Source organism: Nomascus leucogenys, chromosome 24 (assembly GCF_006542625.1).
Source record: "Nomascus leucogenys isolate Asia chromosome 24, Asia_NLE_v1, whole genome shotgun sequence".
Lineage (NCBI taxonomy): Eukaryota > Metazoa > Chordata > Mammalia > Primates > Hylobatidae > Nomascus > Nomascus leucogenys.
Genome location: NC_044404.1, coordinates 24,076,915 through 24,103,807, shown reverse-complemented (window position 1 = coordinate 24,103,807; position 26,893 = coordinate 24,076,915). Strand labels below are relative to the sequence as shown.

Genomic DNA, 26,893 nt, shown 5'->3' with positions numbered 1-26,893 from the left:
GTGGGTGGGGCAGGGAGAAGATGGGAAGGGAAGGGCCTGCGGAGAAGGAGCTCACGCCTGGAGCGGGAGTCTTGTGTTCCCAGCTTCGCTTTCTTTCTCTCTACTCACTCAGTGTGAGGTCTCAGCCGTGCCTCTTAAACTCCCTGGTCCTGACTCCATTTCCTATTCTGAAGAATGGATTGAAGACCTCCTGTCCAGCTTGTATGTGATGAGAATTTAATGCCACAACAACATGGAAACCTCAGGACCGGAAGAAGGCTGGGAAAGCAGGAGATGCCATTCCCGGGAGGGGAACCATGGCGGAATCCCAGAGGCTAGGCCTCGCTTGCGGAGGGGCAGGCCAGGGGCAGGGGTCTCCTGCACAGGCACAGATTGGGGTGGGCATGGCCGCGGCCCAGGTCTCAGTCTCACCACAGAAGGAGACGTGTCATTCACGTGGCTGAGCTACTCTTTCCTGAGTTCCCCCTGGGTCTAAGGCCCATTGTCCAGTACCCTGGGGGTTGAGGAAGGGCTTTCAACAAATATTTACTGAGAGTGTCATCTGTCCCAGGACCTGACTGAGGCACTGGGGCACAGAAATAACCAAACAAGCCCAGGCCCACGTCCAGCACTTTGGGAAGCCAAGGAGGGAGGACCACTCGAACCCAGGAGTTTGAGAACATCCTGGGCAGCTGGCGAGACCCCATCTCTACAAGAAATTTAAAAATTGGCTGGGCATGTGGCCTGCACCTGTAGTCCCAGCTACTTGGGAAACCCTGTCTCTACTAAAAATACAAAAAGTAGCTGGGTGTGGTGGCGGGTGCCTGTAATCCCAGCTACTTGGGAGGCTGAGACAGGACAATCACTTGAACCTGGGAGATGGAGGTTGCAGTGAGCCGAGATTGCGCCACTGCACTTCAGCCTGGGTGACAGAACAGGATTCTGTCTCAAGAAAAAAAAAAGAAAAAAGAAAAGAAATAATCAGACACAATCTCACCTTCAAGGAACTAACTCTTAGCCCAGAAAAGAAACATCAACACACAAAGAAGTATATTCATGGGTGATATTTGAGATCAAAGAGTCTGGGTGAAAAGGAAGAAGGAGCTACCTCAGCCCATGGAATCCAGGAAGGTATCTCAGAAGACATTGCCTATGAGCCAGATCTTGACAGGGAACAGCCTGTGGTCTAGCAGGAGAGAGAACAGAGGCATAAATAATGGAAAACACAAAGGAAAACAGCAGCCTCTTACACTTGAATCCACGTTACACTGACCCGAAACTTCACTCGCATTTGAGCATCAGGGCCCTTCATGAGATAGGAACTATTATGCCCATTTCACAGGTAAGGATATCAAGACTCAGAGAGGTAGTGTGACTTATCTAAGGTCACACAGCCAATGTGAGCCAGGATTCAAACTCAGGTCTCCTGCCTCTAAGCCCATAACTCTTTCTGCTGGCCTAGAGAATGGGAGAGTGATTATTACTGCTGTGGGATAATTAAGGAATCAGAGAGACGGAGGGGTTGAAGAGGAATTATTTAATTATTTAGGTGCACCAACCCAGTCAGATTAACATCCAAAGGACTGAGCCCCAAACAAAGAGTCAAGCTACCTTTTAAGCATTTTGTGGGGCGGGGGGAGATCTGTGCAGGGGAAGGCATATTACAGAAGCGTGAAACAAAGACAGTTATTCAATTAAGACATACAATACATAATTTCTTACTTTTCAGGGAAAAACATGTTTTATGACTTGAGTTTATCTGCCTAGTGACCTCGCAGCTGCACAGCCAGAGAAACAGGGTCTTCACCATGCCTGGGAAAGGGAGAGAGAAGGCTCACTAGCCACAGAAAAACAGGCAGTTAATTTTTAAAGGACTTCAGCTCTTTCTCTTCCTCAGGGGAAATTGGGTTTTCTTACGTACAACTGAGTTTTTGCTTACACATTCTTTAATTTCTTTTAATTCCTGTTCCATTACAAGCGTTACTTTCCTTAAAGCATATATAATGCTTCAGAAGTCAGGAGAAATAGTCACTCAGGCCAGGAGCAATCAAGAAAGGCATCTTGAGGGAGCCGGCCTCAGGGCTGTTCATTGCCAGCTGGCATTTATTCCGAAAGTATGCCAAGTACCTTGCTGGGCACTGGGATGCTGTGGGGACTGGGCGGTCCCTGCATGCAAGTTGCTGGTTCCACTAGGAGGAACAGCTCCCAGCACTGGCCAGGCCAAGTGGAGGTTAGCAACTCAGCTGTCCTCCCCGCAGCCAAGCTCTGCTCAGCCCTGGCACTGAGGACCACATCGAAGGCATTCTTGGAAGCCTCTTGGAAGTTGTTTCTACCCCTGCCAACGAGGTTGCCACAACAGGGAGCTGAGCATTCCTGACAAGTGGCAGAAGCCAAGCCCAGGTCCACCTCCAGCCTCGGCAACTCAGGTGGCCCCTGGCACTCCTGGCTTGGGGGATCTGGTTTTCCATCATCAATCACATCAGGCAGGGCCACATGTTGCCCCAGGACTGACCTCCAGAGGTTCTGTCCAGCCCCAGGGCTGGAGGAATATTCCAGCTCACCCGGCGTATTAGGCAAGTCTATTCATTCAGTGATTATCATTATTATTATTATTATTTAGAAATAAGGTCTCACTCTGTTGCCAGGCTAGAGTGCAGTGGTGCAATCACAGCTCACTGCAGCCTCAACTTCCTGGGCTCAAGTGATCCTCCTACCTCAGCCTCCCAAGTAGCTGGGACCACAGTCATGTGCCACCAGACCTGGCTAACTTTTCAATTTTTTTGTAGACAGAGTCTCACTATGTTGCCCAGGCTGTCTCGAACTCCTGGCCTCAAGTAGTCCTCCCATCTCAGTCTCCCAAAGCTCTGGGAATACAGGCATGAGCCACTATGCCTGGTCTTATTTTCTTTTTTTAAAGCAATCTTTTTTTTTTTTTTTTTTAAGATGGAGTCTCATTCTGTTGCCAGTCTGGAGTGCAGTGGCGCAATCTCGGTTCACTGCAGCCTCCGCCTCCCGGGTTCAAGCAATTCTCCTGCCTCAGCCTCCAAAGTAGCTGGGATTACAGGCACCCACCACCACACCCAGCTAAATTTTTTTGTGTATTTTTCGTAGAGATGGGGTTTCACCATTTTGGCCAGGCTAGTCTGGAACTCCTGACTTCAAGTGATCCGCCCACCTTGGCCTCCCTAAAACATTCTTAAAAAGTAAAATCGAGCACCAAAATATGTGAGGCCAAAAAAAAGATTTAGATAAATAACAGAAATCTCATTCCTTTTGAGGTCCTTACAGAGCTAAACCCTGCCCAGGCCCCTCACCTCCCCTGTCCCAGTCAAGCTTGTTTTGTCACTGGCTGCCACTTCGGGTGGTCCTTTGCTTGTGCCTTCAAAGGCCTGAGTGCACAGGCGGACACTGAGGCCCAGAGAGAGGGAGGGGTGAGCGTTGAGGTCTCCGGCTGTCTTGGCCATGCCAGAGCCGCAGCAGCTGCTTTTTCCAGGAAAAGCAAAGCTGGCCGGGCTGAGGTGTCTGGAATCTTCCTGACAGGTGTGTGGTAGGGGACCTAACCCTGGCCCCCAGGCCTGGAGAGCTGGAGAGATAGGGCACCCAGATTAGGCATCACCCTCCCTCCAGGAGCTCCTTTCAGGAGGGGGCCAGGCTGGGGGCTGCATCGTGGATCGTGGGTGTAGCTGTGTTTGGTTGCCCTGGAGACAAACAGGGCATGGGTGAGGCCAGGTCCAGGGAAGGAAGCAGGCTGAGGCTGGGGTGCCTTCTCTCTGGGAGGCCTCCTCTTCAACCTCAGCCACCCACCCAGGACAGAGAGAAGCATCATCCCATGAGACTCCATTCCATGGCCTCAGGGACACAGAGGCCCAGAGAGGGGTATGGAATTGCCTAAGGTCACACAGCAAGCTGTGTCAAAATCCAGGCTTCTTAAGTGTCACTCACCCTCACTCCTCAGCCCCTACTCCTTAGGCCTCCAGGACCCCAGGCCACCCCACTGTCCTGTCCACACAGCAGGGGGAACAAGACCCAAGTTCACAGAAAATGAGGACAGCATCTAGGGCAGGGCGATCACTTGACTACCCTTGGGAATCACCAGAGGACATTAAGAAAAACAATTTTTTTTTTTTGAGACAGAGTCTTGCTCTATCACCCAGGCTGGAGTACAGTGGCACAATCATGGTTCGCTACAGCCTCAAACTCCTGGCCTCAAGCAGTCCTCCTGCCTCAGCCTCCTGAGTAGCTAGGATGACAGGCACACCCCACCACACCCAGCTAATTATTTTAAACAATATTTTGTAAAGATGGGGTCTTGCTATGTTGCCCAGGCTGATCTTAAACTCCTGGCCTCAAGCAGTCCTCCAGCCTTGGCCTCCCAAAGTGTTGGGATTACAGGCATGAGCCACCGCATCCAACCTCACCAGGGGATTTTCAAAACACTGATCCCAGGGTCTCACCCCCCGAAATTCTGATTTAATTGATTTGGGATGCAGCCCGGACCTGGAGTTTTGCTTTGTTTTTAATGGCTTAAATAAGCTAGAAGCTTGTTTTCTTCCATCTAAATGTCTGGATGCAGACGGCACAGGCCTGCTGTATGGACTCCCCAGGGACTGAGCTTCTCCAGATCACTGCTGGAGGAGCAGCCCTGAGCTTTGGGGTGTGAGACAGCCGGCGGCACCTCCCTGTTCCTGCCAAGGACAGAGGGAACGATGATGTGAAATGGGACAAAGGGTGTCATCAGGAGCAGCCACATGACTCTTGTCCCCGCTTGCTGTTGGCAATACTAAGTCATATGGCCACATCAAGCAGAAAGAGAGGCAAGGAGATACGTTATATATTGGGTGGCCCATGGGTAAATTCTATTTCCCCCTGAGAATGGCTACTGGAGAATAATTAGCAGTTTCCGATGCAAATTCCCACAGCCTTATGTTCAGAAACTGGGCATGGAGATTTTTGAAAGCTCCTCCGGCTACTGTAATGAGAGCCAAAATGAAGAATAGCCATCCTCGGGGGTTGGGAAGAGCGTCAGGGGTCTGGGGTTCCTTCCTTGGCAAGCCCCTTCAGAGGGAAGGGAAAAGCTGGGGCCTGGTCCTAGGGTACCCCTGGGGATGGCTTGGTAGGGAGAGGGGCAGCTGCCCCTAATTACAGGCTCCCTCTTCTGTGCCCCCAGAAGGGAAACAAACCCTTGGGCACCTGCGGTGTGTGGGCACAGGGGAAAGGCTTTATAAGCCCATCCCATTTAATTGTCACAGCAGCCCTGTGAGGCCAGTGTTCTCGTACCCCCATTTCACAAGTCAGGACAACTGAGGCTCAGAGTGGCATAAGTGCTGCTCCAATTGCACAGGCAAGTAAGCAACACAAAACTGCAACTGGAGGCCAGGCGCAGTGGTTCACGCCTATAATCTCAGCACTTTGGGAGGCTGAGGCGGGCGGATCACCGGAGGTCAGGAGTTCGAGACCAGCCTAGCCAACATGGGGAAACTCCGTCTCTACTAAAAATACAAAAATTAGCCGGGCGTGATGGAAGGCATCTGTAATCCCAGCTACTCAGGAGGCTGAGGCAGGGAGAACTGCTTGAACCCGAGAGGCGGAGGTTGCAGTGAGCTGAGGTTGTACCACTGCGCTCCAGCCTAGGCAACAAAGCAAAACTCCGTCTCAAAAAAACAAAACAAAACAAAAACCTGCGGCTGGAATCCCCATCCGAGAACCTCCAGACCCCTCCCGCTTGGAACCACACTGCCTGACACAGACCGCTGTGTCTCCACAGGTACAAAAATGACACACGGATTGATCCCCGCCTCTTTCCTGCCGGAAAATACCGAATCACCAACAACTACGGGCTGCAGTCCCTGGAGATTAGGAGGTAAGACTGGGGACCTGGAGAGACCCATGACCCCAGGCCCTGCCACCGCCGAGGCCAGAGCAGGATCCCAAACCCTTCCTCGGAGCTGCGGCCCAAGTTCACCTTCTTCAGAAGTCTCTGGGGTGCTGGTCAAAATACCGATTCCTGGGACAGGACAGACCCTCCCCCGACCCCCAGAGATTCAGATTAAGCAGGTCTGGAACGGAGCCCAGGAATTCATATTTAACACACACACCCACCATGTGATTCCGATGCCTCGAGATACACGGTGAGAAATTTGGACTCAGAGGCTGGCCATGAAGACTGGACGCTGAACTAGGCATGCTGGGAAGGCTCCTTGTGGGGGAGAGAAAATACCATAATACGCACCCATATGCACCTGTGCACGCACATATACACACATGCACATACCCAGTGCTCACACATATGCTTGTGTACACAAACATACACACGTGAGGGGAAGCAGTGACATGGGAGAGAGTTCAGCCTTTCAGGAGATGGTGAGTCCTAAGCATGGTTTTGAGGGAAGAGGCAGGGCGCATGCGGGGAGGCCACATGGGAATAGAAGAGTGCAGTCCTCCCCAAGGCCTGGGTCACTCATCATTCATATCAGCTGCCACACACTGAGTTCCTCCCAGGTGCCAGGCCCTGTGCTAGGTGCTTTTCACATACGATCCATAATCCCTGCCACCATGCTTGAGGGAAGCACCCCGTGTCGCAGGTGATGAAACAGGCTCAGAAAGTTAAGGGTCTGGTACAGCTACTATGTGGCAGGGCCTGGTGTGAGCCATTTCCCTCTATCTGGGTTGTTTCCCAACCACCAAACCCTCCACCTCAACCAACCCAGGCCTCAGAGACACAAAGATAAGCAGAACACTCATCTTCCCCTTCAGAAGTGGGGAGACATAAATATCTGACCATATAAGGGAGGTGCCCCAGGGACTCCACAGTCGAGGAAGGTGCGCAGGCCCAGGGGGACCTCCAGGGGCAGGTGGGACTGGCCCTGGAAGCAAGAGGGGTTCCTGCGCTGAGTGACCACGGGCAAAAAGGAGGCACCAAGGGTCCTCTGCTTGCTAATGGGGCCAGAGGTGCCACATCCTACCACCTCCTCTCTGTCACCAGGGTGCCCCTGGGATGGAGATGGCCCAGGCTTTCACTGGGAATGTGACAGGGTTGGCCTGGTTGGTGGTGAGACTCACACCTGAGACTGGGAACACCTGGGTGTCTGGCCCAGTTCTACCCAGATTGCAGCCTGCCTTGACCAAGTTTGTCTGCTGCTCTCTGAGAAAGGAGGAGGCTCCTGCTCCAGGATTCTTGTTTGAAGCTGAGTTGAATCCCATTTGCTCTGTGACTCTGGGAAAGTCACTTAACCTCTCTGATCCTCCACAGTCAGCAGTAACTGCAATGTGGCATGTCATATTTTCAAAGCACTTTCTCCTGAGATGGTTTAGGTGGTGTCGTGTCCCCAGTTTTTCAGAGGACACTGAAGCATGGAAAGGTGCAGTGGGCAACCTGAAAACACACAGCTTTTCAGAGATAGTGACCAAAGTCTCTTCCTGGCACTGTGAGGCTTTCCTTAGTTCCAGCCTTTGCCACCCACACAGGGGACTTGTGTTTCCCATGGAGCCCAGCAGTCTTGGGAGGAACTTCTCCCTCTCTCCTTTCCAGATGCACCATTGAGGACTCAGCCACTTACACTGTGCGAGTGAAGAACGCCTACGGCCAGGCCTCCTCCTTCGCCAAAGTCCTCGTCCGCAGTAAGTCCTCCCATCCCCAACAGGCAGTCTGGGCCACAGCAAACCCAAGCTGGGCAGACAAGGACATGGGTCTGCGTGAGACCTGAGGAAGGGCCATTGGCACAAGGCTGTTCAGCCTGGCATGGGCTGATGGTGGAAGGCGAGTGAGGCAGGATCACCTGTCCCTGTGGGTTGGTGTCAAGAGCAACTGGGAGATGGGAAGGGAACTGTCCTCTCCTGAGTCTTCACTGTGTGCCAGACACCCTTGATAGTACCTGATTCCATCCTGAGCCAGCCGGTGGCAGGGCTGGGACTTGAACTCAGCTCTCTTTGCAGAGTCATCACTGGCATGGTGGGCACCTTTGTGTGAACTGAGTGGATGAATTAGCGAAAGGGGCCCCTTTTCTGCAGGCAGGTGCAGCTCCCACTCCAGGGCACATGGCTTGGCAAATGGCAAACAGACTGAATTTTAGCCCCCAGGTTGCTCTCTCAGGGGATACGTTTGCACAGAGCACAACCTACACAGCTGTTCACGGCGAACCCACCTGCCTGCCATGCCAAAGAGCATGCTTGGCCCACCGGATTGCGCTTGGGTTGGGATCCATCTCAGGGCCTCTGGGAGGGTGGTCTGGCCCCACAACCCTGATGAGGGGTCCTCAGGGGGCAAAGACCAAACCCCAGCAACTCCCCACCTGACCCCCACTGCCCCATGTGGGTTCTGATGCACATTTTCCAGTTGGGCTTGGGCCCCTCCTGGAGGTCACCCCCTGGGCATCTGAAATTACAGCGTAAAGCAGGGAGACACTCAGGAGTCAGCCAGACCCGAGTTCACATCCTGGCTCTGCCGCCGACTGGCTGTGTAAATCTGGGAAGCCACCTCACTTCTCTGAGCCTCTATTTCCTCATCTGTGAAAGGGAGACTCCTACAATCCTACCACCTCTCTCAGATGCCCAAATTGATTAAATGAGATGATACGTATAAGCCTTGGCATGTGGTACCCACTCCCATGACCAGGGCAGGGCACTGCCCAAGGGGGTCACACCTTTGGGCCCAGAAGAATGCCGTGCCCTGAGTTCCAGGACCCCCGGGAGAGAGAAGCCCACATGTGCACACATATACACACACACACACGCACTCATACACACACTCCTAAGGCAGCTGTCTTGGGCAGTAGACAGGTGGATCCCAGCCCACCCTCCCTGCCTCTCATCAGACCTTGTTAAACTGTCCTGCACAGCCCTCTCCACCCACTGTCCTGTTCCCTAAATAGCTCTTAGGAGGCAGATCCTGCTGCCAGGCCAAGCTCTTATGCAGAAATTTGAGCTGTCCCCATAGGCTGTGCCCAGAGTCAAGCCCAAGGTCAGGGACTGGGGCCCTGCCTCCCTCTGCCCACCCATCCTTCCCACCACTCCTTCCAGATCCCTGTCCCTCTCTCTGTCAAGGCTGGCAACTCCAGGGTCCACCAGGCTTGCTCTTGGCCCCAGACTCCAGTCAACCCCCCTGCTTCTCCTACTCCACTCACCGCCACTACCACCCTCTTCTCTGCTCTCTTCTCTGTAGCAACTTGGGTGATTTTAGTGACCTGGGGGACAGAAGCCCTGAGTTTCCATCCTGACCCTTCCACTGACCTGTGTGATGTCAGGCAGCCTCCTGCCCTTCTCTGGACCTTGCTCAGGAAGAGCCTTCCAGGGACCAGTGTCATGTCATAGCTTCAGGCTGCTGGGCTGTTGTCTGGACGGCTGTGCCTCAGTTTTCTCATCTGTTTGAGAGGATAATAATAGTACCAACTGACAGGGCTTTTGTGAAGATAGAATGAGTCAATGTGTTTATGTGTTTAATTGGCTCATTCGATCCTCACAGCATGGGGCGAGCACTGTGTGAGTGAGAGCTGCTGTTACTATTCTCTGGTGGTCTGTGGCAACAGTACCTTGGATTTCACCCTTCAGCCCCTGGACGCCTCTCAGTGCTGCCCCTCCCCCACCACTCTTCCTGATCCCACCAGAAATCCCCGCGTCTCTGACCGGGCTTGACCCCTGTGAAGACAGTGCATAATCCTGGGGGCAAGTTTGGGTAGGGAAAGGAAACCAGCATGTATTGAGAACCTGCCTTGTGTCAGGCTATGGCTGGGGGCTTGATTCACGTGAACCCGCTTGTTCCTTGCTCCAGGTAGGAATTACTGTCCCATTTTACTGCTGAAGAAACTGAGGCACAGAGAGGTGAAAGAACTTTCCCAAAGCCACAAGGGGAAGCCACCAACAGACCAGGACTCGAACTCATATCCAAAGCCCATGTCCCCAAAATAGCGTAGGAATGTGGGGTCTGAACCTTCTCCAACTCCGTTTGCCTTTGGTTTTCAGCTTACCTGGGGAAGGATGCTGGCTTCGATTCAGAGATCTTCAAAAGTAAGTCGGCTGCAGGAGAACGGGACCTGGGATTCTTTGTTCAGGCTTTGCTCCCCCACCCCCACGGTCCCTGTTTAGAATAGAGCAATCCCCTGCCCATAAAAGGATGTCCACCAGGGTTTGTGTATGAGCTGGTAACACCTGCACCTGATTTCTAAAGGCCGCAGGGTACCCCAGAGCTGTCCCCAGCTGCTGAGCTGTCCTCTGACCAAAACTGAGTTTGAAAGGCAAAGCCAGAAAAACCAATGAACAATGAACTTGGCCTTGGGATGTTTGCTCTTCGGCTTCTCTGGCCCCCTACCTAGATAAGTCTCTTCCCCTCCTACCCCAAGGCCAGGTCCCCTTCTCCCAGTCAAGACCCAGAAGAGAGGGGATGCCCCAGAAAAATCCTCACTCCTAAGTCCCAGGCCAGACTGGCTGCCTCAAAAACTTCTGCCCCAAATTTCATTCCCACCCCAGGATCGATGTTTGGCCCCAGCGTGGAATTCACCTCGGTGCTGAAGCCAGTCTTTGCTCGTGAGAAGGAACCCTTCTCCCTGTCATGCTTGCTTTCGGAAGATGTGTTAGATGCTGAGAGTATCCAGTGGTTCCGAGACGGTGAGGACCCCCAGTCCTGGCCCCCAGCCTCCAGAGCTAGCCCCTCCAAAGCTCAACTCAGAGCCAGAGAGGACCCCTAGCGGACAGAGACTCTCCCCAACCAGTACCAACTGAGCTAAAGTGCTGAAGAGGCAGAAGAGAGCGGGAGTGCAGCCAGATGTGGTCAGACCATGCCACGCCATAAATGGCCACCAAGCATCTGTGGGGTGCCAGGCCTTGGGTTGGGGCTGGGGCGAAGGGTAGGGGCAGATATGCATGAGCCCAGGGGGCTATGTCCACCTGGGAGAAGGGAGGAAGCCATCAGCACAATTGTAGCCGCTGGCACTGACCAGGCACCTGCTCAGCCGTTTGCATGCTTCATTACCTCCCTAAGAGTGAGTGAGGGAGGCCAGGCGTGGTGGCTCACACCTGTAATCCTAGCACTCTGGGAGGCTGAGGCGGACGGATCACTTGAGGTCAAGAGTTCAGGCCTGGCCAACATGGCGAAACTCCATCTCTACTAAAAATACAAAAAATTAGCCTGGCATGGTGGTGGGCGCCTGTAATCCTAGCTACTCAGGAGGCTGAGGCAGGAGAATCGCTTGAACTCGGGAGGCAGAGGTTGCAGTGAGCCGAGATGGCGCCATTGCACTCCAGCCTGGGGGACAAGAGCAAGACTCCATCTCAAATAAATAAATAAATAAATAAATAAATAAATAAATAAATAAAGTGAGTGAGGGCACTCAAAGCAATGGGAACAGAGCCCCAAGGTCAGGGAGGCAGGAGGGCACCACAAGCGCTCAGGGCAGGCTGCAACAGTGGCGTCAGGCTTTTCAGAGTCAGGGTGGTGGTGCAGATAAACAGTTGCTGACCCGTGGGCTGGGAGTCCCTGGGGATGTGTCAGGCGAGGCCTGGAGAAGCCTGGTCAGGGCCAAGGCAGGAAGACGTGGCCCAGCGAGGGAGGAGGAGGATGGCTGGACCTCCTACCCAATCCATGACCAGGCCTATAGCCTAAGGACCCAGAGTACAGTGCCCCTCCGGCACCCCCAGCTCTGAGCCCAGGGAGGCTGCACCTGCTGGGAGCAGGGAGTATGGGAGCCATCAGGATCCCTGACAGCTGCAATAACAAGGCTGAGACGTTTTCCCAAACCTGTAGATCTTCCAGAATGGAGGTGCTGACTGGAGGGCAGAGCCTTCGCATGGGGCAAAGAGAAGAGCTGACCCCACAGTGTGGCCTCACGGCAGGGCCTGCCCCTGAGCCCCAGACTCCCTTTCTGAGTCCCCATCCACCTCCTAAGCTCCCATCCCGTGAGCCCTCACTCCCTTCCCTGACCCCTAACCCCTCGACAAGTCCTCCAACCGCCTCACCGAGGTCCCAGCTCTCTCAATGAGACCCAGGCCCTTTACTGAGCTCCCAGCCCCCGAAACGGGCCCTCCTTCTTTGAGTCCCCTGACCCCATACAGGGACCCATCTCTCTTGCTCCTACTTCCTCAGAGAACCTACAACTCCTCACGTTGTCACCAGCTATGTCCCTAAACCCTCACTCCCTCATTGAGCCCCAGCCCCGCACTGGCCCTTCCCTACTCCCCAAGCCCTCTGCAAAGGAGAGTTCTCCACTGCCTTGGCAAAGCCCTGGAGGCCACCACCCCCACCCGAGGCCTGAACTGAGCCTCACCAGCCTCTCTCTCTGCCCAGCCAGGGTCTCCAGACCCCCCGATTTCCGTGGTTCCCAGGTGAGACCAGGACCTCCCACAAACTCAATGGCCCCCCGCTTCCCCTCCACAGGGAGGCTACTGAGGTCCTCGCGACGTCGGAAGATCCTCTACGCAGACCGCCAGGCATCCCTGAAGGTGTCCTGCACCTACAAGGAGGACGAGGGGCTCTACATGGTCCGGGTGCCCTCGCCCTTCGGACCCCGGGAACAGAGCACCTATGTGCTTGTGAGAGGTGAAGGCATGGGTGGGCGCAGGGTGGCGGCAGGAGCCCAGAGACCAGGGCTGTGCCCCTCGTTTGCTGTGGAACCTTAGGCAAGGGCCCTGCTCCCTTTGGGCCTCAATTTCTCTGCCATAAAATGAGGGCTTTGGGTTGGGGTCTCCAAGACTCCCCATGGCATCCTATGACCCTCCAAAGGGACGTGGCCTGAGAGTTAGCCTGGCTGGAGCCAGGGAGGCGGGGAGCTGAGTATGGGGCTGGAGTGATTCTGGCCACTGCTTAGGGCCTGGGTTCACATCCTGGCTTTGTCACTTCACCAGCTGGGTGACCTTGAGCAGGTCACTTACCTCCATGAGACTCAGTTTCCCCATCCAAAGAGGGGAAGGCTGCTCTGGGCTAGAATTAATTATTCCACTTATTCAGGTACTTGGAGTAAAATGGGCCTCCAAGAAATGGTACTGTCACCCTTCCCTCAGATACTGCTATGGGGGTCGGGGACTAATATTCAGGCCCCAGTCCTCAAGATCAAAACTGAGCCACTGGAGGATAGATGAGAAGGGGATGCTGGGTGGGAGTGGGAAGGGCCTGTCACCAAATGGCCACTGACTAGAAGGGTCTCCCTCTCACCCCCGGGTTTCAGATGCCGAGGCCGAGAACCCCGGGGCCCCAGGCTCTCCACTGAACGTCCGATGCCTGGATGTGAACAGAGACTGCCTCATCCTGACCTGGGCCCCGCCCAGTGACACCCGGGGCAACCCCATCACTGCCTACTCTATTGAGCGGTGAGTCGGCCTCGTGAGTGGCAGAGGCCCTAGGGGTAGAATTCTGTCTGGTTGTGGGAGCCACAGCAAGGAGGAGGCCCCAAGTCTGACCTCAGAGAACCCCCACACCCCCGCTCCTTAGAACAGGACAGGAGGCAGGCTGTGCTGTGTCATTTAGGGGCAATGGAGGGGCATCCATACCTCCAAGTCTTTGTCATGCTGATAACTGGAATTCTACGCTGGAGTCGGCCACTGCCCTGTGGACCCTCTAGAGCTGACCCGGAGGGGCAAGACGGGGAGTGCTTGAACCCTGAGCACAGTGAATTCGTGGGCTAGTTTCCTTCCTGAATGACAGAGAGAGATGGAATAGCACTGACCCCAAGGGAGGAGGCAAACAGGTAGAGAGGCCAGAACCTCCGGCCTTTTTCCAGTGTGGCCGGCTCTGAAGGCCCAGCTTGAGAAAATAACTAATGCTGCCAGGGACAGGCTCATGACCATGCTAAGGGCATGCCTCATCTCTTTGCATCCTTACAACGACCCCTCTCTAAAGGGGAGGGGGACTGTCTAATGCCCTCTTCTATGGATGGGGAAACCAAAGTATGTGGGGAGATGACTTTGCTCAAAGACACATTTGTCATTAGTGGTGGAGACAAGACTTGGACCCACATGTGATGACTGCCTCAACCAGCTGATAACAATAAGGGTAACGTGCACTGTTGTACTGCCTGGGACAATGAATGGTACCAAGATGGTACAGAGAGCCCAGGCTTGGTGGGTCAACCTGGAATGCACACCAACTTAGGGAGGGGACAAGCTCAGGTGAATCCTAACTGTGTGACCTTGGGCAGGTCTTGTCACTCCCTGAGCCACAGATCCTCCATGTGTGCAGTGAAGGTGACCACACGTGCCCCCTAGGACTGCCAGGGAGATAAAACAAGGGCTGGGTGTGGAGGGCACAGCACAGTCACAGGCTCACGATGATGCCCCATGAAAGGCACTGCTGCTGGTCAGTGTCAGGAATGATGAAAAGGTCTCCCAGGGGCCCGAGGTTGGAGCCAGGCTCTTCCATTGGAGAGAAGAACTTTCATTGGCAGAGGTGAGCTGGGCAGGCTCCCCCGGTCAGAGAAAGGCCCTTGTAGAGGCTCACATTGGGAAGGCGTGCAATGTGGGCAGGGGCTGAAAGGGGGGCCTGTCTCCAACAGGTGCCAGGGTGACTCTGGGGAATGGATCCCCTGCCATGAGGCCCCTGGAGGGACTTGTCGGTGCCCAATCCAAGGCCTCGTCGAAGGTCAGAGCTATCGGTTCCGGGTGAGAGCCATCAGCAGGGCAGGCAGCAGCGTCCCCTCCAAGGCCTCAGAGTTGGTTGTCATGGGCGACCATGATGCAGCTCGGAGGAAGACAGGTGGGTACAGAGGTCCTAAGCGACTTTCTAGAACATCAGTCAGGGAACCCTCAGGACTATCTCACACAGGAGACAATCCAGCCCTCAGGAGCCCCGAGTCTGATGGAGGAAGCACAGCCCGGCCCTTAGTAAACACTAGTCTGATGAAGGAGACAAAGGCCAGCCCTCGAGAACTTCCAGTCTGATGGAGGAGGCACAGTCCGGTCCTTAGGAACCCCTAGCCTGAGAAGGAAGATACAGCTAGTCTAATGGGAGAAACCAAACCTGTCCATGGGAGAGACCAGTCTGAGGGAGCACCCTACCCCAGCACCTGTCAGATGTCCTTAAGCTCAAGTGTGGGGACACGGCCCTCTCAGCCCTCGGGAGCCATGCTGACTTGGGTGTGCTAGAAGCTCCACCGTGGCAGGGTGCCCGGCCCCAGGCAGCTCCCTCCTCCTCCTCTGTCTCCACTTGTCTCAAGAGAAAGAGCATCTACCAGGGCCTGAGAGCAGCAGGGCTCCACTTGGGACTCCTGAGAAAGCTGAGGCCAGAGGGCACCTGTCTGAGGTTGCACAGCGAGGGCTGCAAGGCCAGGACTGAGACGGGGCAGGAGGCAGAGCCTGGTGTGGGATAGGCCCTGGCCTAACTCCTCCTGTCCCACCCCCGACCCTCCCATGCTCCCTTCTCATCCTAGAGATCCCCTTTGATCTGGGAAACAAGATCACCATCAGCACAGACGATTTTGAAGGTATGCGGGATCCTCCCACACACTGGGCCTCCTGTATAGTTCTCGAAACTCTGGGACATGAGCTGGCAAAGAGGCAGAAGCTGTCCCTGTGCAGGGTGTGGGGGATGAGGGCAGGCGGGGCCTAGTTGGAGGCAGCCAGAGTGCTGGGGTCACTGTGGCCCATCTGGCTGCGGCCCTCCTGGAGGAGGGAACACATTGGGAAAAGTCCTGGCCAGAGCAGGGGGAGACCTGGCTTCTGGCCTCAGCTCTGCCCAGCATTGCTGAGTGACCTGGAGCCAATTACTGCCCCACTCTTGAGGATGAGTGGGGGTGTAGTTCCCTCCTCCATGGAATGAGGCACTGAGATTAGGGGGTCTCTGAGGGTCCACCCATCTCGGCCCTGGGTGACTCTGATTCCAGATACTGTGACCATCCCCTCACCGCCGACCAATGTCCACGCCAGCGAGATCCGAGAGGCCTACGTGGTTCTGGCCTGGGAGGAGCCGAGCCCCCGGGGCCGAGCGCCACTGACGTACTCCCTGGAGAAGGTAGGGGACCCCGAGGCCCCAGCCCCAGGCCAGCCTGAGAAACAGATGTGCTGTGGGACCCTGGGCAGTGTCCCCTGGGGAGGCCATCAGAGAATAAAAGAGAATCCCCTGGCTGGAAGGGCCCAGGCATGGCTCTACACAGAGGCATGGGGATGGACTGAATAGCCTTTTGCAGCTACCTCTAGCCCTGGGAGGCCAGTCGCTGCTGGTCATTCCTGAGGCTGTTCATGGAAATACACAAAATATAAGGCACAGACAACAATGACAATACGATCCACCACTTCCTGGGTACCTCCCTGCCCCCAAGTCGGCTGGCATCAGACCACACATTGGGGCCAAGCACTTCTTCTTGGTGGGACTATGTTGGGAGGGAAACGAGGCTAGTACCCCCCAGCCAGGGACAGGCACCAGCAGCACTTGCGGAGCCTACAGAGTGATGAGCACTAGGGGTGGCTCTCTCTGGGGACCGAGTGGGGGCAGGGGAGACCTCAGCGGGGATGAGGCAGGTCTTGTGGGGTGTACTTCACAGTGGAGGGGAGGCAGTATGGTGGAGTAGAAGACAGCATGGTGTCAAGATCTATTCAAATCCTGCCTTCTGCTGTGTGATCCTGAGTGAGTGTCCTAGCTTCTCTGAGCCTCAGTTTCCTCCAGCATAGAATAGAGACCCTGCCCTGTGAAGATGAAATAAAACAGCCCACAGCCAGAGCCAGCAACCCCCGGGATCTGTCAGTGCTTCCCAAGGAGGTGTTCTGGACTATCTCCCTGAAGTCAGAGACTAAGTTTATCTTCTTATTACTTTCTGTGCCCAGCACAATGCCTGGCACACACTAGGTGGACAGAAAATGTTTAGGGAATAAATGAATTTAAAATTTCCAGGGAGGGATCTCTGGCTCTGGTTATCCAAACGGGCCTCTCTTTTCACACTCATGGGTAATCCTTTTTCTCCGACCTAGGAGAGCTGTAGATAACTGAGGATTTGTTTTGCGAGGCGGTAGTGTATCATGGTGAAGATGCTGGCGTCAGACTGCTTGGGTTCAAATTCTATCTCTGCTACTTACCAGCTGTGTGACCTTGGGCAAGTTACTTAGTTTCTCTGTGCCTCTGTTCCTTCTTCCATAAAATGATAATAATCATACGCAGCTTGTAGGGTTAACGTGAGGATCAAATTAATTAGCGCATATAAAGACTTAGAATGGAGCCTGGCACACAGTGGGAACTCAGCAGTGTTCATGGTTTCTTATGGCAATTTCTTGTCCTACCTGGTCTAGGCCACTGACAGCCAGATGGGCTTGTGGGGGGAAGACCACAGAGGAGGGAATCAGTTGGTCCCCTGGTGCTTCTAGGTCTTAACTCTCTTGCCCAGACTCAGCAGAAGGGGTCTCTGGGTACCTCACTCATTTGCATCACCCTGGGCTCTCCACCCTCCATCTGCCCAGAGACTCGGGGTTTCTGTCTGCCTTCTGGGTCCCTGACGCTGTGGAGAGTAAACAGGTTTGCAGCCACCCACACCTGAGTGAAGTTAAATACCATATCCACCAGTCATTAGATGCAGGACTTTTGGCCAAGTTACCGAAACTCTCTGAACCTGACTTTCCTCATCGGCAGAGAAATTAACACCTTCCCTGCAGGGTTATTGTGAGAATTCATTCATTTGTTCATTCGTTTGTCCCAGAAACATAGATGGAGCACCTGCCACGTGCCAGTCCTGTTCTTGGCCCTGGGGACACAGTAGTCGGGGAAGGGGGTGCTGATGATAAATGGGGTAAATCAGTAGAATACTAAGCACAGTAGTGAGTGGTAGGCGCTAAGGAGAAAGACATCGAGCCGGGAGGGGAACTTGAAGTGTGGGGAGAGGAGCTGCTGACATTTTTAGGTGGAGTGGCTGGGATGGCCTCCCCACTCCCCAGGAAGGTGGATTTTTAATAAAGGCCTACAGTAAGCCAGCCAAGAGATTTCTGGGGGAAGAACATTCCAGACTGAGGGACCAGCAAGTGCAAAGGCCCGGAGGTGGGACTTGGACCCTCAGGGAATAGCAGAGAGACTAAGAGCAGAGGGAACGGTGACCAGACAGGCTGAGTGGTCAGGCCATGCGGAAGGTTTTGCTCTGAGGGAGATGCGGGGCTTGGGAGGGTTCTGGGCAGACAGGGACCTGGTCTGACCCGTGCTATAAAAGGATCCCCCGATGGCCATTTGAGACAAGACGGAAGGGGGTTATAGGTAGAAATGGAGGGGAGACCAGTCAAGAGGCCATTCAGATCATTCAGGCACAGGGTGCTGGCAGCCTGCATCAAGGTTATGGTGGGGAGCATGAGGGTGATAAGACATGGCTGGGTTCTGGGTAAATTTTGAAGGGTGAGCCAACTGGGTTCATTGATGGAGCACATTTAGGGCATGAGACAAAGAGAGGAAGAGTCAAGGGTGGCTCCAGGGGTTTCACCCGAGGGACTGGAAGGATGGGGGCCACCAATGCAATGCAGGTGTGGGAAGCTCCGGAGCTGCGTCGTGGACAGGCTGGACGTGAGGTCTCGGCAGGCATCCAGGTGGAGAGGTGAGGAGGCAGATGGGGCAGAGCCCCATGCTCAGGGGCAGCCTGGGCTGAGTATAGAGGATCATGAGAGCACATGGGCTGGGGACAGAGATCATGGGAAGTGACCAGCACAGAGCAGTCTGGGTGACCACTTAGCCAATGTGACTTCCTCTGTTCCTTCAGTCCGTCATAGGTAGTGGCACCTGGGAGGCCATCAGCTCGGAAAGCCCTGTGAAATCGCCGAGATTTGCCATTCTGGACCTGGAGAAAAACAAGTCGTATGTCTTCAGAGTGCGAGCAATGAACCAGTATGGCCTGAGCGATCCCTCGGAGCCCAGCGAGCCCATCGCCTTGCGGGGCCAGCCAGGTACCCTCCTGATGCCGGGGGTTGGGGAGGAGGCAGGCCAGGCCAGACTCAGGACCTGAAGCTGCAGGGACAAAGCCCTGCCCACTTCCCTGTCCCTGCTCCCTTCTACCCATCATGAAGCTGAAAAGCAATTTGACCTCAGGCCTGGGGAGTTTTCAGACATCAGAAATCAATTTCTCTGGGCAGGAGGCTCATGGAGGGAGAGAGCCTTCTGCCTTTTTCCAGATCAGCAACGTATGGGTTACAGAGTGCAGCTGGGTCCCACATAGCAGCTGTGCGAGCAAGTGGTCCCTCCATTCCACAGGTCTCTGGCCTGCCCCTAGATCCTGCAGCTCACTCCCAAGCAGCCCTCTGCTCCCTGTCTGGTGGGGGTTGAGCTGTCCCACCTGAGCCCTAGCTTACCAGGCAGGACACCACTCATCTGCAGCATAACGGGGGACCTGGGAGAGTCATTTCCAAGCTGCACACCTTGCTGTCCTCAACTGGCAAACCCATTGTGCTAAAGGGCCTCATTACTGCTCCCACCTCTGGCTCCTTCCTGAGTCTCCCAATTGCAACTCCATCCTGACCCCAGCTTCCCAGGGCTCCCACCTCTGAGGCCTCTGGATTCTGAGGTTCTTTACCCTCTCATCAGATTCCCTGTAGCTGCCATCACAACCAGCCCTTTAAGGAACCTTGCTACAGTGCCACCTATGCAAGAAAAGCCTGGTTTGCTGAAGATCCCACTTGGGGAAAATTTCAAAGTTCTAGATTTGTTCTGCTTCAATAATTTAGAGGGGAAAAAATATACACACATGCGCGCACACACATACACACATACACACACGGCACGTATGAACAAGTTGGTGAGCAAGTGGTGTTTTTCTTTAATTCTAGTTAACATTTGGATTTGATTTGGGGCCTGGCCAGTGGGCGGTTTGTCATCAGATGTGGGCAGTCTCTGGACCATAAACCAGATTTAAATTGTACCAGGCAAGGCTCTGGTATAATTCAGAAAGGAAGGGAGGGCAGGGCTAGAGGTGAAGCCTTCAAACAGGTGAGGGGTGAAGACCTGGGATAGGCAGGACCCTTAGGAATAAGAAGAGAGGAGAAAAAATGGAGCAAGTCAAGGAACAGAAGCTTGGAGGAGTCCAAAGTTTGGGGGCCAAAAGAAAATAGAGAACCACCAAAGGATGTGTAAGGAGTTTGAAATAAAAAGAGAACTAGGAAGATCATGCACCTGCCATCCATCAGTCCATCCATGCATCTGCCCATCAGTCCATCTATCCATCTATTCATCCATCTATCCATCCATCTATCCATTTATTCATCCATGTATCCACCTGTCCATCCATCCATCCATCCATCTGTCCATCCATCCATCTATCCATCCATCCATGCATCCATTTATTCATCCATGAATCCACCTGTCCATCCATCCATCCATTCATCCATCCATCAATCCATCCATCCATCCATCCATCCATCCATCCATCCATCCATCCATTTATTCATCCATGTATTCACCTGTCCATGCATCCATCCGTCCATCCATCGATCCATCCATCCATCATCCATTCATCCAACCAACCAACCATCCATCTATCCATTTAACAAGTTACAGCAGCCCCTACCTCAAACAGCTTAGTTTCAGGGAGCCATGAAAATCAGTAGAGAAATTTCAAGGAAAGAAAACTGAGATTAAAGATAAGGATTGAGGAAGCTTGTCAGATTTGGTGACTTTTGAGTGAGAGAGTGTGTGTGTGTAAGGATGAATGAGTATGCTTTTGTGCTTTAGTGAGGAAGCAGAGATGCTCAGAGGTAAGGGGAGAGAGGACTTTTAGGATACACTTCTGGGCCTAGGGAAGAGTTCCCAAAGCCCCCAGCAGGTCAGGAATTCATGCACCTTGATTGCTGTGGGAGTTCCTTCTGGCCTCTCCCCATGCTCCTCCCCTTCCCCAGCCTGTCAGAGCCACATAACTCAGCCTTCTCCTTCAGCCCATGTTTCTATTTTTTAGCTACCCTCCCTCCTCCAGCTCAAGTTCAAGCTTTCCGAGACACGCAGACCTCTGTCTCCCTGACATGGGATCCCGTGAAAGACCCGGAGCTCCTGGGTTATTACATCTACTCCCGGGAGGTGGGGTCATCTGAGTGGCAAACAGTTAACAACAAACCCATCCAAGGCACCAGGTACGTCTGCCCACCCGTATCAGTCTGTTCTCACACTGCTATAAAGACATACCTGAGACTGGGTAATTTCTTTCATAAAGAAAAGAGGTTTAATCAGCTCACAGTTCTGCGAGCTGTACAGGCTTCTGTTTCTGGGGAGGCCTCAGGACACTTATGATTATGGCAGAAGGCGAGGGGGAAGGAAGCATGTCTTACATGGCGGGAGCAGGAGACGGAGAAAGAGCAAAGCAGGAAGTGCTACACACTTCCAAACAAGCAGATCTCATGAGAACTTGCTCCCTATCTTGAGAACAGCAAACCAGACATCCGCCCCCATGATCCAGTCTCCTCCCACGAGGTCCCTCCCCCAACATTGGGGATTACAATTCAACATGAGATTTGAGTGGGGGTACAAAGCCAAACCAGGTCACCCCCCTTCCTGCACCAGGCATCCTTGAAAGGGGGCCATAATGTTAATGAAGCCCAGCATTTCACAGTATTTACCCTGTGCCAGGTACTGTTCTGGCATTTTTCATATGTGAGGTCATCTAGTTCTACCTGCAAGCCTAAACATGTAGGACTATTATTTTTATTATTTTACAGATGAAGAAACTGAGGCATGGAGAGGTTACATAACTTGCCAAAGCCCCTGTAGCTTAGTAAGTGGCAGGACTGGGACTTGAACCCAGATGGTCTTTCTCAACAAACCTTGTTGAGAATGTGCTATTTGCAGGACTCCATGGATAGAGATGACCATGCCTTTGTCTCATCCCTCCAGGAGCTTAAAGCCAGAGAGAGGTGGGCAGGGCAGAGCAGTGGAGAGCTTTGGAGCCAGGGAGGCCTGAGTTCAGGCTCCACACCACCCCTCACCCTTTCTGTATCAGTCAGGGTTCTCTAGAGGGACGGACTAGTAGGATAGATGTATATAGGAAAGGGAGTTTATTAAGGAGTATTGACTCACACAATCACAAGGTAAAGTCGTACAACCAGCTGTTTGCAAGCTGAGGAGCAAGGAAGCCAGTCCGAGTCCCAAAACCTCAAAAGTAGGGAGGCCACAGTGCAGCCTTCAGTTTGTGGCCGAAGGCCTGAGAGCTCCTGGCAAACCACTGGTATAAGTCCGAGTCCAAAAGCTAAAGAACTTGGAGTCCAATTTTCAAGGGCAGGAAGCATCCAACATGGAAGAAAGATGAAGGCCTGGCTGAGAGGAGCTCCCTGCAAAACAAGATTTGCTCTAGGAGAATGTTGATAGGTGAAGAGAGAGAAAGAGGCCCACAATTGGGTCTTATCAAGAAGGGACAGGATGCGAAGGACATTTTTCTCTAAGCCAGAGCATCCTTGCATGTCTCTGGATGACAACTCTCTTTGAGGGCTCTGAAAGGACTCTGTGTTTTTGCATCACAGCATTAGTGCAGGTATTAACAGCCACATGTTCTTTTTCGAGGACAAAGCCCAATGTCTTGAAGATGTACCATGTGGCACTGGGTCCGGGGTTGGCTGCCTTTGCTTTAAATTAGAACCTTTCCTGGTGTATTTGCATTTTAAGGGTGGATCTGGAAAAGCAAACATCCTTTAAAACCCTCAGGTCTACCCCCTCCACGGTGTCACCTCAGGCATTGCCGTGAGATCAAGGGCAATATTTTTAGGAAGAATTGACCTGGAACCTTCAAATTCTACCACACTGGTGACCACTTATTCCACAAAGTTCTAGAAAGTTTGGGAATGTCTCCAGGCTGTTTGTACATCCATGAAAGCTGCACATTTCTCTCCCAGGTTTACAGTTCCCGGGCTGAGGACGGGGAAGGAGTACGAGTTTTGTGTCAGGTCAGTCAGCGAGGCTGGGGTAGGTGAGAGCTCAGCCGCCACCGAGCCCATCAGGGTCAAGCAGGCTCTGGGTGAGTCCAAGGGCGGGCCCAGCCTGCAAACCTCCCTGGGCTGGGCAGGGAGCTGGGGCTCATAGACCACATCCTGGAGGGCCCAGTCCTGGTGGCCAGTGGCACATACGCCCTCTGAAGGAAACTGGAGCTGGGCCTGGCTGCCCTTTCCTTTGGGATGGAAGTAACCATGGCTTGAGGCCATGGGATGAGGCCTGAGCAGCTCTAGGGGGTGGGGAAGCCTCAGACCCAGAAACCTGAGGCTCCAATGCCCTCCCGAGGCACAGATACTGCTGGCTCAGGGAAAAACCCCTGGAGGAGGGCGGGCACCAACTAGGGGAGGCTCGTCGGCTCCCTCAGGCCCCACTGCCCAATCCAGCCACCCCTAGGGAGCAGCTGTCCCCACCTCCTTACCTCCCTGTAGCTACCCCGTCTGCCCCATATGGCTTTGCCCTCCTGAACTGCGGGAAGAATGAAATGGTCATTGGGTGGAAACCCCCCAAGCGTCGTGGAGGTGGCAAGATCCTGGGCTACTTCCTGGACCAGCATGACTCGGAAGAGCTGGACTGGCACGCGGTCAATCTGCAGCCCATCCCCACCCGGGTCTGCAAGGTAGGGCTGGAAGGTGACCCCATCAGCAGCCCATCCCCACCCGGGTCTGCAAGGTAGGGCTGGAAGGTGGCCCCATCAGCAGCCCATCCCCACCCGGGTCTGCAAGGTAGGGCTGGAAGGTGACCCCAGCAGCAGCCCATCCCCACCCGGGTCTGCAAGGTAGGGCTGGAAGGTGACCCCATCAGCAGCCCATCCCCACCCGGGTCTGCAAGGTAGGGCTGGAAGGTGGCCCCATCAGCAGCCCATCCCCACCCGGGTCTGCAAGGTAGGGCTGGAAGGTGACCCCATCAGCAGCCCATCCCCACCCGGGTCTGCAAGGTAGGGCTGGAAGGTGGCCCCATCAGCAGCCCATCCCCACCCGGGTCTGCAAGGTAGGGCTGGAAGGTGGCCCCAGCCTGTGTCATGACTTGTTTAGCAGCGACCAGAGGGCACCGCTTGAGTCTTGGAGTCTGACAGAGTCTGACAGAGGTCTCAAGTTCCCCTGCCTCAGCCATCGAGATCATTTTCCAGTGCAGACCCACCTTGAACAGAACTGTTGAGAGCCACCAAGCTTGAGCTGGGATTGCTTGAGCTCAGGAGTTCAGGAGTTCGAGACCAGTCTGCAACATGTTCAAACCCCTGTCTCGACAAAAAATACAAAAATTAGCTGAGTGTGGTGGCACGCACCTGTAGTCCTGGCTACTCGAGAGGCTCACATGGGAGGACTGCATGAGCCCAGAAGGTTGAGGCTGCAGTGAGCCATATTCATGCCACTGCGCTCCAGCCTGGGTGACAAAGTGAGACCATGTCTCAAAAAATAAAAGTAAAAGCAAAGCCCCCACAGACCGCCTGCTCTGAGTCACTCCCCCACCACTGCTCCTGTTCCCCATCCCTCCCCCAGCCTCAGCCTCACAGTTTGTGTTTCTGCTCTTCAAGGTCAGTGACCTTCATGAAGGCCACTTCTATGAGTTCCGTGCCCGGGCTGCCAACTGGGCAGGTGTTGGTGAGCTGTCGGCACCCAGCAGCCTGTTTGAGTGCAAAGAGTGGACAATGCCCCAGCCAGGTGAGAGGCCTGAAGTCCAGTGCCTGCCCTTCCCTCCTTCCCCAAACCTACCCAATGAGATGAAGGCCACCACACTCCTCTGTGCATTCAGGCTTGTGCTGTTTGTCCTGCATCCCAGGCCCCTGGCCCTTCCGCAAGCCCACTCTATAATTCCTGACACAAATGGAGTCCTAAGCCTGTCTTAAAGGACCCCTGACCTGGGCCATCAACTGGCCCTGTACCCCCAGCACAAACTATTTCCCAACTCCAGACCCTGCCTACTTCTGGCCATAAACCAATCTCCAGCCCCAAAGGTGCACTGCTGGGGTGAGCCACTAGTCCTGGTTTGCCTGACAGTTTACTACTACTTCAGTTTACTACTGAAAATCCCATGTCCCAGGAACCCTCTTAGTCTTGGACAAATGGACAGTTGGCCACCCTAGCCACTGCTCCCTTAACCCTGTAAGCCTTCTCACAAATGAGCCCCTCACCTCCCACCGAAGAAGGAGAATCACACCCTTCCATCATTTTGTTCAGCTCAGTTCTGTTTTCTACACAAAACCTTTACCTGAGTGGCAGATAACTAAAACGTATGATGCTTTCGACAACCACAATTATAAACAACTAATATTTATTGGGCACTTACTAGGTACCAAACACTTTTCATAAATTATCTCACTAATGCTCACAAAAGCACTATATTACAAGAACTATTATTATCCCCATTTTACAGACGAGGGGACAGGGACAAAGAGGTTAAGTATCTCACCCAGAGTCCCCATATCTGGAAAAGGTGGAGTTTCGACATGAACCCCAGAGGTCTGACTCTAGAAGTTACACCGTTGGCCCCGACACTAAACACTGAAGCACTTTAGAAGCACTGTCTGGGATGGGGATGGGGAAGGTCAGGGAAGCTACCGGGAGGAGGGGAGGCTGAGCGCATTTTGAAAAGTTAACCCTGTTTCAGGCCCAGAGCCAGGCTTTGTCATGATGCCAAGGTTGGTCCAGGCTTGGCGACACCCGGAGCAGGCCCTTCCTGGCTTGACTATGACCGATGGATTGACAAGCTTGTTGACTGACGGCTGGGCTTGCTGCCTACCTGGCTGGCTGCCTGGCTGCCCAACTCACGCATCTCTGCCCATCTCTCATTTGTCACAGGCCCCCCGTTCGATGTACGGGCGTCTGAGGTGCGGGCCACATCTCTGGTGCTGCAGTGGGAACCCCCACTGTATACAGGGGCTGGGCCTGTCACAGGCTATCACGTCAGTTTCCAGGAGGAAGGCTCTGAGCAGTGGAAGCCGGTCACCCCAGGCCCCATCTCTGGCACCCACCTGAGGGTAAGTTCTTATGCCTTCATCTTCTGACCGGCCCTGAGCCTTCCCTGCCACTAGAGCATCAGAGCTGGAATGACCTCCAGACATCACTGCCCTCACTTAATGGCAGCAGAGGACCAGAGAGGAAGAGCGATTTACCTAGGGTCACACAGCAAGTTGGAGGTAGGTCTGGCTGGCTGGTGCCCATATCCTGCTCCGCGCTAGGCAGGCGCCTCCCTAAAGACTCACTTGCTATCAGCCAGGTGTATCAGCATTTGCACATGCAATACCCCTTGACCCAGGAACTCTGCTTCTGGGATTGAATTATTGAGAGGTAATCAGGCAAACGTGGAAAGATCTAAGGACAAGGATGCTTCCTGTAGCCTTGTTTATAACGGCCCAAGCTGGAAACAACTTAAACGTCCATTAGTAAGGGTGTTGCTTAAGTTAATCACAGTGTACCTTAAAAGTAGAATCCTGTGCCAGGCAGTATAAAGAATAAGGCAGTTAAAGGAACAAGACAGTATAAAGAATGGAGATGGGCAGGGCATGGTGGCTCATTCCTTTAATCTCAGCACTCTGAGGAGACCGAGGTGGGAGGATTGCTCAAGCCCAGGAGTTCGAGACCAGCCTGGGAAACATGGAGAAACTTCATCTCTAGAGAAAAAAAAAAAAAAAAAAATAGCCCGGTGTGGTGGTATACACCTGTAGTCCCAGCTACTCGGGAGGCTGAAGTGGGAGGATCACCTGAGCTCAGAGAGGTCCAGGCTGCAGGGAGCCATGATCATACCACTGCACTCCAGCCTGGGGGACAGAGCAAGACCCTGTCTCAAAAAAAAAGAATGAGGTGGACCTATGTGCATGTATTGACACAAAAAGATATCCATCCTATGTGGCTAAGAAAAACAAAGCAGAATACAGAGTAGGATATTTATATGTGAAAGCATATAATATATATAACATGTTATATATAATATAGATAACTAAACATGTATGCAGATACGTGTTCCTTAATTTAAATGAGAAACAAACTCTAGAGTCTTTGGCTAAATGAGAAGTCTAGCAGAATCACTAGTTTTGTTCTGGAGTGGTGGTGGTTTTAACTTCCACACGTGCAGGAGGTAAGGAAA

At 53.6% G+C, this 26,893-nt stretch overlaps 1 protein-coding gene across 1 annotated transcript in view; it reads left to right on the top strand.

The window, feature by feature from the left end:
- Positions 1-26,893, top strand: part of MYOM3 (myomesin 3) — a 56,448-nt gene that overhangs the window by 6,716 nt on the left and 22,839 nt on the right. The window contains exons 6-20 of the mRNA XM_030805356.1: positions 5,744-5,839; positions 7,508-7,596; positions 9,934-9,978; positions 10,438-10,575; positions 12,341-12,502; positions 13,128-13,269; positions 14,451-14,650; positions 15,324-15,377; positions 15,777-15,904; positions 18,615-18,798; positions 20,796-20,967; positions 22,717-22,838; positions 23,242-23,429; positions 24,345-24,471; positions 25,609-25,787. Coding sequence (XP_030661216.1) covers positions 5,744-5,839; positions 7,508-7,596; positions 9,934-9,978; positions 10,438-10,575; positions 12,341-12,502; positions 13,128-13,269; positions 14,451-14,650; positions 15,324-15,377; positions 15,777-15,904; positions 18,615-18,798; positions 20,796-20,967; positions 22,717-22,838; positions 23,242-23,429; positions 24,345-24,471; positions 25,609-25,787 — 2,026 coding nt within the window. The remainder of the gene's footprint in view (positions 1-5,743; positions 5,840-7,507; positions 7,597-9,933; positions 9,979-10,437; positions 10,576-12,340; positions 12,503-13,127; positions 13,270-14,450; positions 14,651-15,323; positions 15,378-15,776; positions 15,905-18,614; positions 18,799-20,795; positions 20,968-22,716; positions 22,839-23,241; positions 23,430-24,344; positions 24,472-25,608; positions 25,788-26,893) is intronic.